The sequence below is a fragment of the Dendrobates tinctorius genome, unplaced genomic scaffold (genome assembly GCF_039654945.1).
Source record: "Dendrobates tinctorius isolate UK_male_01 unplaced genomic scaffold, ASM3965494v1 ptg000064l, whole genome shotgun sequence".
In the NCBI taxonomy this organism is placed as follows: domain Eukaryota; kingdom Metazoa; phylum Chordata; class Amphibia; order Anura; family Dendrobatidae; genus Dendrobates; species Dendrobates tinctorius.
The window spans coordinates 47,849,810-47,862,121 of NW_027361732.1; the positions used below are offsets into that span (position 1 = coordinate 47,849,810).

The following is a 12,312-nucleotide window of genomic DNA, read 5'->3' on the forward strand; positions in this document are numbered from 1 at the left end:
TGACTGCCAGTCGCTCATTATATTGTCTTTTAAAGCTCCTCCTGAGATTTGGTTATGAAAAAGCTCTGTCATAGTGGATCAGAAGCAGACATTTTGTGGTACAAGTTTCACGCTTGTTACTAAACAATGCTGCTTGATTTACTTGCTTGCTTTTATTGCTTGCCAGTTTGTTGCATATAATTTAAGCTGTTTGTAACATCTTGTATTTGAATTTTGTGTTATTGATCACTTTCTACAGAAATAATTAAGGACTAGATCTCCTGCTTTACTATTGTGTGGCATAATGGTAAATTATTGATGTAAACCTTTTTGGAAATCTAAGACTAAAATGTTCATTTGTGTATCCAAACAGCTTTTCAATTATTTTCCAAACCAGGTGTTACTTTTGGTTAATTGTTTGTTCTTATTCGACAGTATGTAAATGTATTCTTATTTAATTTGTGCAGAAGCAAATCGCTGGAAAATTGCAATGCTGAGGAACTTCAAAATATACGGAAAATTCGTCTGGAAGAATTACAGAAAGTCAAAAGCGAGTTACAGGAACAAGATCAAAAGTGGCAAGATGTAGGTGTAGCCATTTGTTAATAACTATGCTAAAATTAAATGGAGTTTTCCAGGACTTTAATATTGATAACCAATTCTTAAAGGGTAACCTTTCAGACTAAGCTGTCCTGTGTGTGCATGAAGAATAAAATTATAATTGGCCATTATATGAACTATTCTGCATTTTCACCAGTTTTCCTATTTGTAGGTTGTCTCTTAATTTTAAATTGACTAAGCAGGTTAGAGGTGGCGATCTGCTATGCTCTCTCCACACGCAGCCCTTAGCTAACAGACAAAATGATGGCGTAAAAACAACATTACAAATAAAAATATTTATATAGCGCCAACATATTCCGCAGCGCTTTACTATTCAACAGTTCACATACAAGTCATAAGTAACAACATTCAAAGTAATACAATAATTAGAACAAAATAATGATGACGCTGTCCGTAAGAGCTTACAATCTACAATAAGGTAGGGGGGACACAAAGTACAGGGGCTTATTTACAGTGATGGTCCATCCATCTTGAGGGAATGGGGATGGATAAAGGCTGCATGAGGTAGTCTCCAGCCAGTTTTTGTGGTGATCTTGAGTGCGGTGGAGTTTGATGGAGGGTTACACACAAACAGAACTTTGATTAAAGAACATGATGGACCGCTCTGAGCAGATGTTTTTTGAAGGAGCGCCTAAAGCTTTGCAAGTTGTGGATAGTCCTAATTTCTTTGGTAGAGCATTCCAAAGGATTTGCACAACGCGGGAGAAGTTTTGGAGCCGGGAGTGGGGAGGTATGGATTAGTGCAGAGGTTAGTCGAAAGTCGTTTGCAGAGCGTAACGAGCAAGTAGGCCGATAAACAGAAATAAGGGAGGAGACGTAGGGGGGTGCTGCACTATGGAGAGCTTTGTGGGTGAGGGCAAGCAGTTTGAATTGGATTCTATAATGAATGGGCAGCCAGTGCAATGACTCGCACAGAGCAGATGCGTCCGAGCACAGATTAGCCAGATAAACGACCCTGGCTGCTGCATTAAGGATGGATTGGAGAGGGGAAAGTCAAGTTGAGGGGAGGCCAATTAATAGAGCATTGCAGTAGTCCAGGCGAGAGTGGATCAGTGCAACAGTGAGGGTTTTTGTTGTTTCCCTGGTGAGAAAGGGGCGGATTCTAGAGATGTTCTTTAGGTGTAAGCGGCAAGAGAGGGAGCCAGAGATTGTATATAGGGAGGTGAAGGAAAGATTGGTGTCAAACATAACACCCAGACAGTGCGCCTGCTGCCTGGGTGTAATTAGGGTGCCACCTACTGAGTGGGAGATGTCAGATTTAGGGAGGTCAGTAGATGGCAGGATCAGAAATAGTTCAGTTTTGTACAGGTTGAGTTTCCAATAGAGAGCTGACATGATGTTGGATACTGCGGACAGACAGTCACTGGTGTTCTGTAATACAGCGGGGGTAAGGTCAGGGGATGACGTGTATAGTTGCATGTCATCAGCATAAAGATGGTACTGAAAGCCAAATCTGCGAATGGTCTGTCCAATTGGGGCCGTGTAGAGCAAGAAGAGCCAAGGACTGAGCCCTGAGGGACCCCAACAGTGAGAGGAAGAGGAGATGAAGTGGAGCCAGCGAACGATACACAGAAAGATAGGAAGTGAACCAAAAGAGAGCAGTGCATAACAGTGCTGAGCAGTGCAGGTGTGATTCATCCTCTGGCATAAGGAAAGAGGCTTGATGGAAAGCTCAGCACCAGTTTTTGGTGAATCCTGCCTGTGTCCCTCCCTTTGCCCTTCATGCCTCATCTTCTCTCCGTAGAGTAAAATAGTGCATGGTGTATTCAGTATCCTATATTTTCTGAACTATTGATTTATACAAAGTTTGTTGAAAGTACAGTGTCTATTAACATGGGTCAAAAATGTCAGATTTGTTTTTTTCTGACCGACTCCTGGCACTTCCACTGATCAGTTGATTTTAAAGAAGCTGTGGCATGTCAGAAGCTGCTCTACTTCCTACATTGTGAACTGGCTATGAATGTTTCTTCTGTACAAGTCAAGATTCTCACCGCAAGGAGGGTACTTTTGTCATATGCTCATCATTTGTGCCTTCATAACCTATATTAGTTTTACTAGTCCACTTTTGCGAGATGGAAACTGCGTTTCCCACACAGTCCCTCACAAACTATTCCTTTACCAACATTTGCTCTCTTTTCAGTTTTTATGCTGGATATTTTACTGTACATGATGGGATATATGTTGAAAATTAAGAATATTTTATCCAGTTCAGTTACATTGGTATGAGTAACTCTTTTCAGTTTTTGTGTTTTTTTCCTACTTTTTTTTTTTTTTTTAAATTAAGGATTTGGCAAAATGGAAAAACCGCAGAATAAGCCACACAATAGATCTACAAAAGAAAAAGGATGAGCGGGAAGAACTTGAAAAGATTGCGAATGAAGGTTCTAATAGAACATATAAGACATTCGGAGAGATGCTTCAGGAAAGGTGAGACCATTAAATCATTTTCTTTTTCAAGTAATGCTTGGATGTCTTTTCATGTAATATTTAATCATGGTTTAAAGGAATGTGTCTATTATTAAATGGGTAAAGTTTCCAAGTACTTCTGTCCAGCATCAGCGCCCCTGAGCTCCTCTAATATTGGAGGCAAAGCTGCCTCTGCTTGCAGCATCGGATAGTGTACAGTTTGTGTCAACGGCTCAGCCATACTGCAAACCTGAATTGTCAGTCTTCAGGAGCACCTACGGTAATCTCCCCAAGATGTGTGGTCCCGAAAATAGGAACTTTAGAAAACTCCTTTTTTTAAACAATTTTTAAATAAAACTGAAAATCAATGACCATTTTTTTCTTTCTCACTTATTTAATCTCAACTTATTATATTGTTCCCAACAGTGTACATGTCCCAAACAGATAACCATCTTTTAGTTTTTGTCCAAAGCTGCCCTACACAAATTTTGGCCAATGTTGCTAGTTTATGCCACATGAATTGATTCTTTTTTTCTAAGTGAAAGTATGGCGTTCGATAACATTTGGAGAGAGTGACAAAAAGGTCACATCTTTCATTCCCAAGGCAGATGAACACAATGCATGTTGTAGAAAAGCAAAGAAAGCCAAAATGTATTTAGCTCCGGAAATGTTCTTAAAAATGTGAAATTCAATTTCTCTAATTTCAGTTTTACAGTTCCATTGCTAAGGAAATTTATTTGTCCAGGAAATTTTTATCAACTGTGACTGGTTCATTTGTTTATAACTATTAACAAGAAATTCATTTTTTTTTTTTTTTCAAGGGAGGATAGAGAAATTGAGAACCACAATAATGGATATCAAAGGTCAAAAATTCACCGGATGTATTCATCAAATGATGATGTCTTTGGGGAGCCAGCTATCCCATCCAAGCCAGTTTTAGAAAAGAGTTACACAGTGGATATCCCGTACACAAGAACAACTGAAGCTTCTGTGTATGCCACCCAAAATTATTCTTCACACAAGGATGAAAATGATGGCAATTTAATAAATTTTGAAGATGATGAATCGGTTCCTAGTGGTCAGACAGAATCTGAGCCCCAGGCAAAGATTCACAGGGATACCACTTTTACTGCGCAACCGTCTCCCAAGGTTGAAAGCCCTGAGATTAGACCAATTACTAAGACTCTGTATGGAAAGGAAACCACGGATGAATTAGATAAACCATATACAAGTAAGAGCACTAGTTATTCAGTGAAGAGTTATGCAGTGCAAGGAAAATCCTCACCCACTGACTTCAGCAGCATGCCATATTCATCCAGTTCTCTGACTACAGAAAGCAAGCCTAGTCGGATTTCATCTTCATTACCAAGAGGATACCAAAAAACAGATACTTCTCGATTGACATCAGTGATTACTCCAAGACCTTTTGGTTCCCAGACAAAGGGAATTTCCTCATTTACCAAATCGTACACAGTAAGGAAATTTACATTTGTGCTTTTATTAATGATCAATTAGAATTTTTTACACATGGTCTCTTTTTACAATCTATCTTCAAAAGCTCTAAATTTATCAATGGCTCATGCTGTTTGATAAATGTCACATTTCTATACTCTTTTCTCTATCTTTATAAAACCTTTTCGCCGAAATATTGATGCGTAATGACTAGTGTTGAGCATTCCCCTACTGCAAATATCGGGTATCGGCCGATATTCGCTGTATCGGAATTCCGTTACCGAGTACCGATATTTTTTCAATATCTAATACCGGAATCGGAAGTTCCCGTAATGCAATGAGCCACTGTTGTGGCTGTGATTGGCTGCTGAAATCATGTCATCATGATGCGCGGTCTGTGCGGGCCTGCTGGGGGTCTGTGCGGGCTGCCGGCGGTCTGTACCGGCTGCCGGGGGTCTGTGCCGGCGGTCTGTACGGGCCTGCCGGGGGGTCTGTGCCGGCTGCCGGGGGGGTCTGTGCCGGCCTGCCGGCGGTCTATACGGGCCTGCCGGGGGTCTGTGTGTGTGTGCAGGCATCGTCCAATGGGACTACAAGTCCCATCGGGCGATGTCTGCTACAATGACATTGATTGACACATTAGCCAATGATGGGACAGTAGTAGTCCCATCATCCGGCTAATGTGTTGAATGTAAAAAAAAAAAAAAGAAACATACATACATACTTCATATATACTACATTCATACAACATACATATATACTACATTCATACCGCATACATACATACTACATATATACTACATATATACTACATTCATACAGCATATATACATACTACATATATACAACATTCATACAACATACATACTACATACATACTACATATATACAACATTCATACATACATACTACATATATACTACATTCATACAACATACATACTACATATATACTACATTCATACAGCATACATACTACATATATACTACATTCATACAGTATACATACATACTACATACAACATACATAAAACATGCTACAGATATACTACAAACATACTACATATTTACTTCATATATACTACATTCATACAGCATACATACATACTACATACAAACAACATACATAAAACATGCTACATATATACTACATACAAACTACACATTCATACAATACATACATATAGACATACAGTACATATAACATAGAGTACATACTCACCATTACTTGTCACATTGTTCCCCGAAGCCAGTGTCATCTGTGAAAAAAATATGAAAAAAACAAACCACCAAATACTCCCTGTTCCACAAAAATCCACGAGTGTCCCACGCCGATCTCCTGTGGAGAACAGCAGCATCAGTTGATGCGACCGCTCTCTAGGGGGCTCCAGGAATCCAATGACGGGAGGTAGGTATCCTTCGGCACTGTATTCCTCCGCCACTGTAAAAAAAATAGTCCCTAGGTTCACTTTATGGCAAAAGCTGCGTGGGAACTTTCTCACACAGCAATGCCAAAAGTGAGACTAGGGACTATTTTTTTTTACAGTGGCGGAGGAATACAGTGCGGAAGGATACCTACCTCCCGTCATTGGATTCCTGGAGCCCCCTAGAGAGAGGTCGCATCAGCTGATGCTGCTGTTCTCCACGGGAGATCGGCGTGGGACACTCGTGGATTTCTGCGGAACAGGGAGTATTTGCTGGTTTGTTTTTTTCATTTTTTTTAACAGATGACACTGGCTTCAGGGAACAATGTGACAAGTAATGGTGAGTATGTACTGTATGTCTATATGTATGTATTGTATGAATGTAGTATGTATGTAGTATATCTGTAGCATGTTTTATGTATGTTTGTAGTATGTATGTATGCTGTATGAATGTAGTATGTATGTAGTATGTATGCTGTATGAATGTAGTATATATGAAGTATGTATATATGCTGTATAAATGTAGTATCTACTGTATGTAGTATGTATGTAGTATGTATGTTGTATGAATGTTGTATATATGTAGTATGTATGTAGTATGTATGTAGTATGTATGTAGTATGTATGTAGTATGTATGCTGAATGAATGTAGTATATATGTAGTATGTATGTTATATGAATGTAGTATATATGAAGTATGTATGTCGTATGTAGTGTGTATGTAGTATGAATGTTGTATGTAGGTAGTATGTATTTTTTTATTTTTTTTTTTTATTTTACATTCAACACATTAGCCAGATGATGGGACTACTACTGTCCCATCATTGGCTAATGTGTCAATCACTGTCATTGTAGCAGGCATCGCCCGATGGCACTTGTAGTCCCATCGGACGATGCCTGCACACACACACAGACCCCCGGTAGGCCCGTGCAGACAGCCGGCACAGACCCCCTGCAGGCCCGTACAGACCGTCGGCAGCCGGCACTGACCCCCGTTAGACCCGTACAGACCCCCGAGAGGCCCGCACAGAGCCCGCCCGCACACACAGACACGCACAGTGTCCGCCCACGCACCTCCCACACTCTTCCCCCCCCCCCTCCCGAACTGGATGTACAAGGAAAGAAAGGGTTTTTTTAAAATCCGATATTTCTGTCCCATTGACTTGAATGGGACTTCCGGTATCGGAATCTGCGATACCCGATTACTTTTTGTGTATCGGGCCGATCCAATCCGATCGGATATTTCTGGATATCGGATGGTATCGCTCAACACTAGTAATGACACAACTTAAGGTATGTTCACATAAGTTGGATTTAGCTCTGACTCCGTTTAAAATCCAGCTACAATCCACATCCCATGTAAATCTGGTTTCCACTACCTCATTGGCATGCAGTGTAAAATATCTGAGCTAATTTTTGGAATTGCTGAAAAAATCTGCGTTAGACGTGGGTAGCATGCTGCATGTTTTGGGCTAGACAAGAAAAAGGATTAGCCCCATTTTTTGACTGTGTAGCTAATCCTCAAGACAATCTGCAGCACCTGAAGCTATAACCAACATATACTCACAATTCAATTAAGAAAGAGGGATAATAGAGTTTTTGAAGCTAATTAATTTTGAAGCATATTAGGGGAAAATGTGTGTAGATGGGTAGGTAGCTGGCTTAGTGATAGAAAACAAAGAGTGGTTATTAATGGGGCATACTCAGATTGGGCCAGGGTTACTAGTGGGGTACCCCCGGGTCTGTATTGGGCCCCCTACTATTTAATATATTTATTAATGATCTAGTGGATGGCTTACACAGTAAAATATCAGTATTTGCAGATGGTACAAAGCTATGTAAGGTAGATAACACAAAGGAGGACAGTTTGCAACTACAGACAGATTTGAGTAAATTGGAGAATTGGGCTGAAAAATTGCAAATGAGGTTTAACACAGATAAGTGTAAGGTTATGCACATGGGAAGGAGAAACAGATGCTACAATTACTTACTAAATGGGAAACTGCTGGGGAAATCAGACATGGAAAAAGACTTGGGCATCTTAGCCAATAAGAAGCTCAATTGGAGTGCCCAGTGTCAGGCAGCTGCCACCAAAGCAAATAGGGTCATGGGATGCATTAGAAGAGGTCTGGGGACACGAGATGAAAACATAATTCTCCCTCTGTACAAATCACTTGTCAGACCACACTTGGAGTATTGTGTGCAATTTTGGACGCCGGTGTGCAATTTTGGACGCCGGTGCTCAAATAAGACATTACTGAACTTGAAAGGGTTCAAAGGCGGGCTACTAAAATGATAAATGGAGTTGGTTCACTACAATACCCAGAAAGGTTATCAAAATTAGGTCTATTTACTCTAGAAAAGAGAAGACTTAGGGGAGACCTAATATATATTTACAATTATATCAGAGGGCAATACAGAGATCTCTCCAATGAACTGTTTGTACCAAGGACTGTGACAAGAACAAGGGGGCATTCTCTTCGTTTGGAGGAAAGACAATTTCTGCACCAGCATAGAAGAGGGTTCTTCACAGTAAGAGCAGTGAGACTCTGGAATTCTCTTCCTGAGGAAGTGGTGATGGCCAACTCACTGAATGAATTTAAGAAAGGAATGGATGCCTTTCTTGTGGGTAACAATATAGAAGGTTACGAATAACATAATATTATAGGTAGATGGTTGACCCAGCTTAGGGGAAGAAATTTTTTTCCCTATGGAGAAAATTGGCTTCTACTCTGTGGGTTTTTTGCCTTCCCCAGGATCAGCAATGCAGAACGGCTGCACTAAAAATAGGCTGAACTAGATGGACATAAGGTCTTCCTTCAGCCTTCATAACTATGTTACTATGTAAAATAACAAATTTTATTTTACATAATTAAAACATGAAACAGAGCATAAATGCTAATAGGACACAGGGCAAAGTTATTATAACCTTATAAATCACAATTGTAATGACTAGCGCTTAACAATGAATTAGTCTTAAAAATATCAATATGCATAAGAATACAGGGTATAAAGTGCATATGTGCTATAGTAAGCCAAAACAGTAACCCAAGTGTGCTTATACTAAATATAAAGTGCAATGGTTCTTCCCTATGATCAAATACACCTGAAGCTGCAGATGAATTTCTTACGCAGAAAATCATGGTGCAGTTTTAATCAGAGTTGTGAACATTACATAACACTGCTTCTCAATTGGGTGTATTCAGCTGTCTGTTACCTTTCCTAGCTTCCCCATACAGATAAATGGTCATCTTTGCTGATCATTCATGTGCTCTGTATGGGGAGAGTGGAGTAAGGCTGGTTTCACATTAGCGCTTTTTAAGCGCACGCACGGCCGGGGGTAGCTCCGCCCCCGAGCCGGCTCTCTGCCCGGCGTGCCCGCCCCTTGCTTGTAGCGCCGCCTCCTAGCGCACAGCGGCGCCTGCGATCGGCGCACCCTATCTTTAGCATAGGGTGCGCAGATCGTGCGCAGGCCGTGCGCTAGTTGCGCTTTGACCTGCGCTGCGCACTTTTGACGGTGCGCCGTGCGCGCCAAAATCAAACTTTTCGGATTTCGGCGTGCTCGGCGCACCGTCAAAAGTGCGCAGCGCAGGTCAAAGCGCAACTAGCGCACGGCCTGCGCACGATCTGCGCACCCTATGCTAAAGATAGGGTGCGCCGATCGCAGGCGCCGCTGTGCGCTAGGAGGCGGCGCTACAAGCAAGGGGCGGGCACTCCGGGCAGAGAGCCGGCTCGGGGGCGGAGCTACCCCGGCCGTGCGTGCGCTTAAAAAGCGCTAATGTGAAACCAGCCTAAATCACAGCCAGACATAATTTTTGTGTGTGGGACTGTATATGTTTGTTTTAAAAGTATATTTTATAGAAACTGTTGACTGAAAAGTTCTTGTGTTTTCTAGGTGGATGATACCCGAAAGTATAATGGTTCAGCAATTGAGTCCCATTATAACAAGCCAGAGGTGGAGAAGCTCAGCAGTGCCTTTCATAGTGATGATGAGGCTGATAATATACAACATGAGAAGAAAAACACCGGGAGCTCCCTGGTAATGTGCTCATGGAGCATCACTTCACTTGTGTCTTGTAATGTCAGCACAGATATCTGTACCTCTAATGCTGTGTCTATGTGATACAATTGTAAAACAAAATGAATATCAAAGGGGTTTAACAAAATCCCATTTATCTTATGTGAAACCATTCTGCAGTATGACGTATGTCCAACGTATTAAAGGCAACCTGTCCCCTAAATCATGCAGTCCAATCTGCGGGCAACATGATTCAGAACCTGGCTGTAATCGTGTGGCCAGGATCTGGTTCATGCTGCACCCCATTTTGGCAGCATGAATCCGGTGACTAGTACCATTTATCCAGCATTCAAAAGTTGTCTGAGTTTGGCTAACTATGAAATATCGGTCTTAACCCCTTCCTGACATTTTTCATGCACTTATGTCATGACTGAGAAAAAGTTCTTGCAATATGACTTACAGGTACTCCTTGGTGATCGTGAGTGTACAGGGGCAGTACACACATGACACATTATCATGACCTGAAGCACTGATTACCCCCCCGCCGCCTTTCTCCTGTAGAAACAAACAGGTTTGACACCAGTACTGATTCTATGTAACCCACCGGACGCCATGGTGAATAGCAACTGCAACATTCATATGATTGTGTGATTGTGAGTGGAAGCAAGCTCCCTCTTATTCCATTTTCTTCCCCGTGATGCGATTAAGGGGTGCTGATGGCTGCTATAGCAAATAATTCACAAGAAGAGAAACCAATGATCTATATTAAAAAATAACTTTTATTAATGCATTTAAAAATTGCTTGTGCACAAAAAAGCATACCATCACCAAGATACCAAGAAACACTTGAAAGAAAAAGGCCAAGAGAGGTTCCTGACTCTAATCTCAAACTCAACAACACCCTACCTAACAGCAAAGTTTGGCACCCTAATGCTGCGCAAATGGCGCCCCCCTCTCACCGTTGGATGCCCCTTCCAACCCTTATAAACCCTGTATGGGGGGGATGAAAGATGTTCCCCGTAAATTACATTAAATGTAATAGGGGTGGACATGGCAGGGGTGTGGTATATGTTGCTGACAGGGGGCTGATGGCTAAACCCTGTCCTGACCCTATACTGTGATCAGTGGTTGCTATTGCAACCTGAGGCGAAACAATCTCATCTTGATATGCCAGCTGTAGTGGTCTGTTACAGTGAGGAAAAAAGTATTTAGTCAGCAACCAATTGTGCAAGTTCTCCCGCTTAAAAAGATGAGAGAAGCCTATAACTGACATCATAGGTAGACCACAACTGTGAGAGTCAAAATGAGAAACAAAACAAGAAAATCACCTTGTCTGATTTGGCCATATTTATTTTTCAAATTATGGTGGAAAATAAGTATTTGGTTACCTAAAAGCATGCAAGATTTCTTGCTCTCACAGACCTGTAACTTCTTTAAGAGGCTGCTCCACTCATTACCTGTAGTAATGGCACCTGTTTGAACTTGTTATCAGTATAAAAGACACCTGTCCACAACCTCAAACAGTTACACGCCAAACTCCACTATGGTGAAGACCAAAGAGCTGTCAAAGGACACCAGAAACAAAATTGTAGCCCTGCACCAGGCTGAGAAGATTGAATTTGCAATAGGCAAGCAGCTTGGTGTGATGAAATCAACTGTGGGAGCAATAATAAGAAAATGGAAGACATACAAAACCACTCATGATCTCACTCGATCAGGGGCTCCACACAAGATCTCACCCTGTGGGGTTAAAATGATCACAAGAACGGTGAGTAAAAATTCCAGAACCACACGGGGGGACCTAGTGAATGACCTGCATAGAGCTGGGACCACCATAACAAAGACTACCATCAGTAACACAGTACGCTGGCAAGGACTCAGGTCCCGCAGTGCCAGACGTGTCACCCTGCTTAAGCCAGTAAATGTCCAGGCCCGACTGAAATTTGCTAGAGAGCATTTGGATTATCCAGAAGAGTATTGGGAGAATGTCATATGGTCTGATGAAACCAAAGTAGAACTGTTTGGTAGAAACAAAACTTGCTATGTTTGGAGGAGACAGAATGCTGAGATGCATCCGAAGAACACCATACCTACTGTGAAGCATGGGGGTGATGACATTATGTTTTGGGGCTGTTTCTTCAAAGGGACCAGGACGACTGATCCGTGTACATGTAAGAATGAATGGGGCCATGTATCGTGATATTTTGAGTGCAAACCTCCTTCCATCAGCAAGGGCATTGAAAATGAAACATGGAGGGGTCGTTCAGCATGATAATGTTCCCAAGCACACCACCAGGGCAACAAAGCAGTGTCTTCGTAAGAAGCATATGAAGGTCCTGAAGTGGCCTAGCCAGTCTCCAGATCTCAACCCCACAGAAAACCTTTGGAGGGATTTTAAAGTCCGTGTTGCCCAGCG

At 41.7% G+C, this 12,312-nt stretch overlaps 1 protein-coding gene across 6 annotated transcripts in view; it reads left to right on the forward strand.

The window, feature by feature from the left end:
- The window catches only part of LMO7 (LIM domain 7), a 251,676-nt gene that overhangs the window by 202,666 nt on the left and 36,698 nt on the right, over positions 1-12,312 (forward strand). For all 6 annotated transcript variants that reach the window (XM_073580396.1, XM_073580397.1, XM_073580401.1 and 3 more), the window contains 4 exons: positions 447-564; positions 2,885-3,027; positions 3,828-4,479; positions 9,774-9,917. In XM_073580396.1, the coding sequence (XP_073436497.1) occupies positions 447-564; positions 2,885-3,027; positions 3,828-4,479; positions 9,774-9,917 (1,057 nt within the window). The remainder of the gene's footprint in view (positions 1-446; positions 565-2,884; positions 3,028-3,827; positions 4,480-9,773; positions 9,918-12,312) is intronic.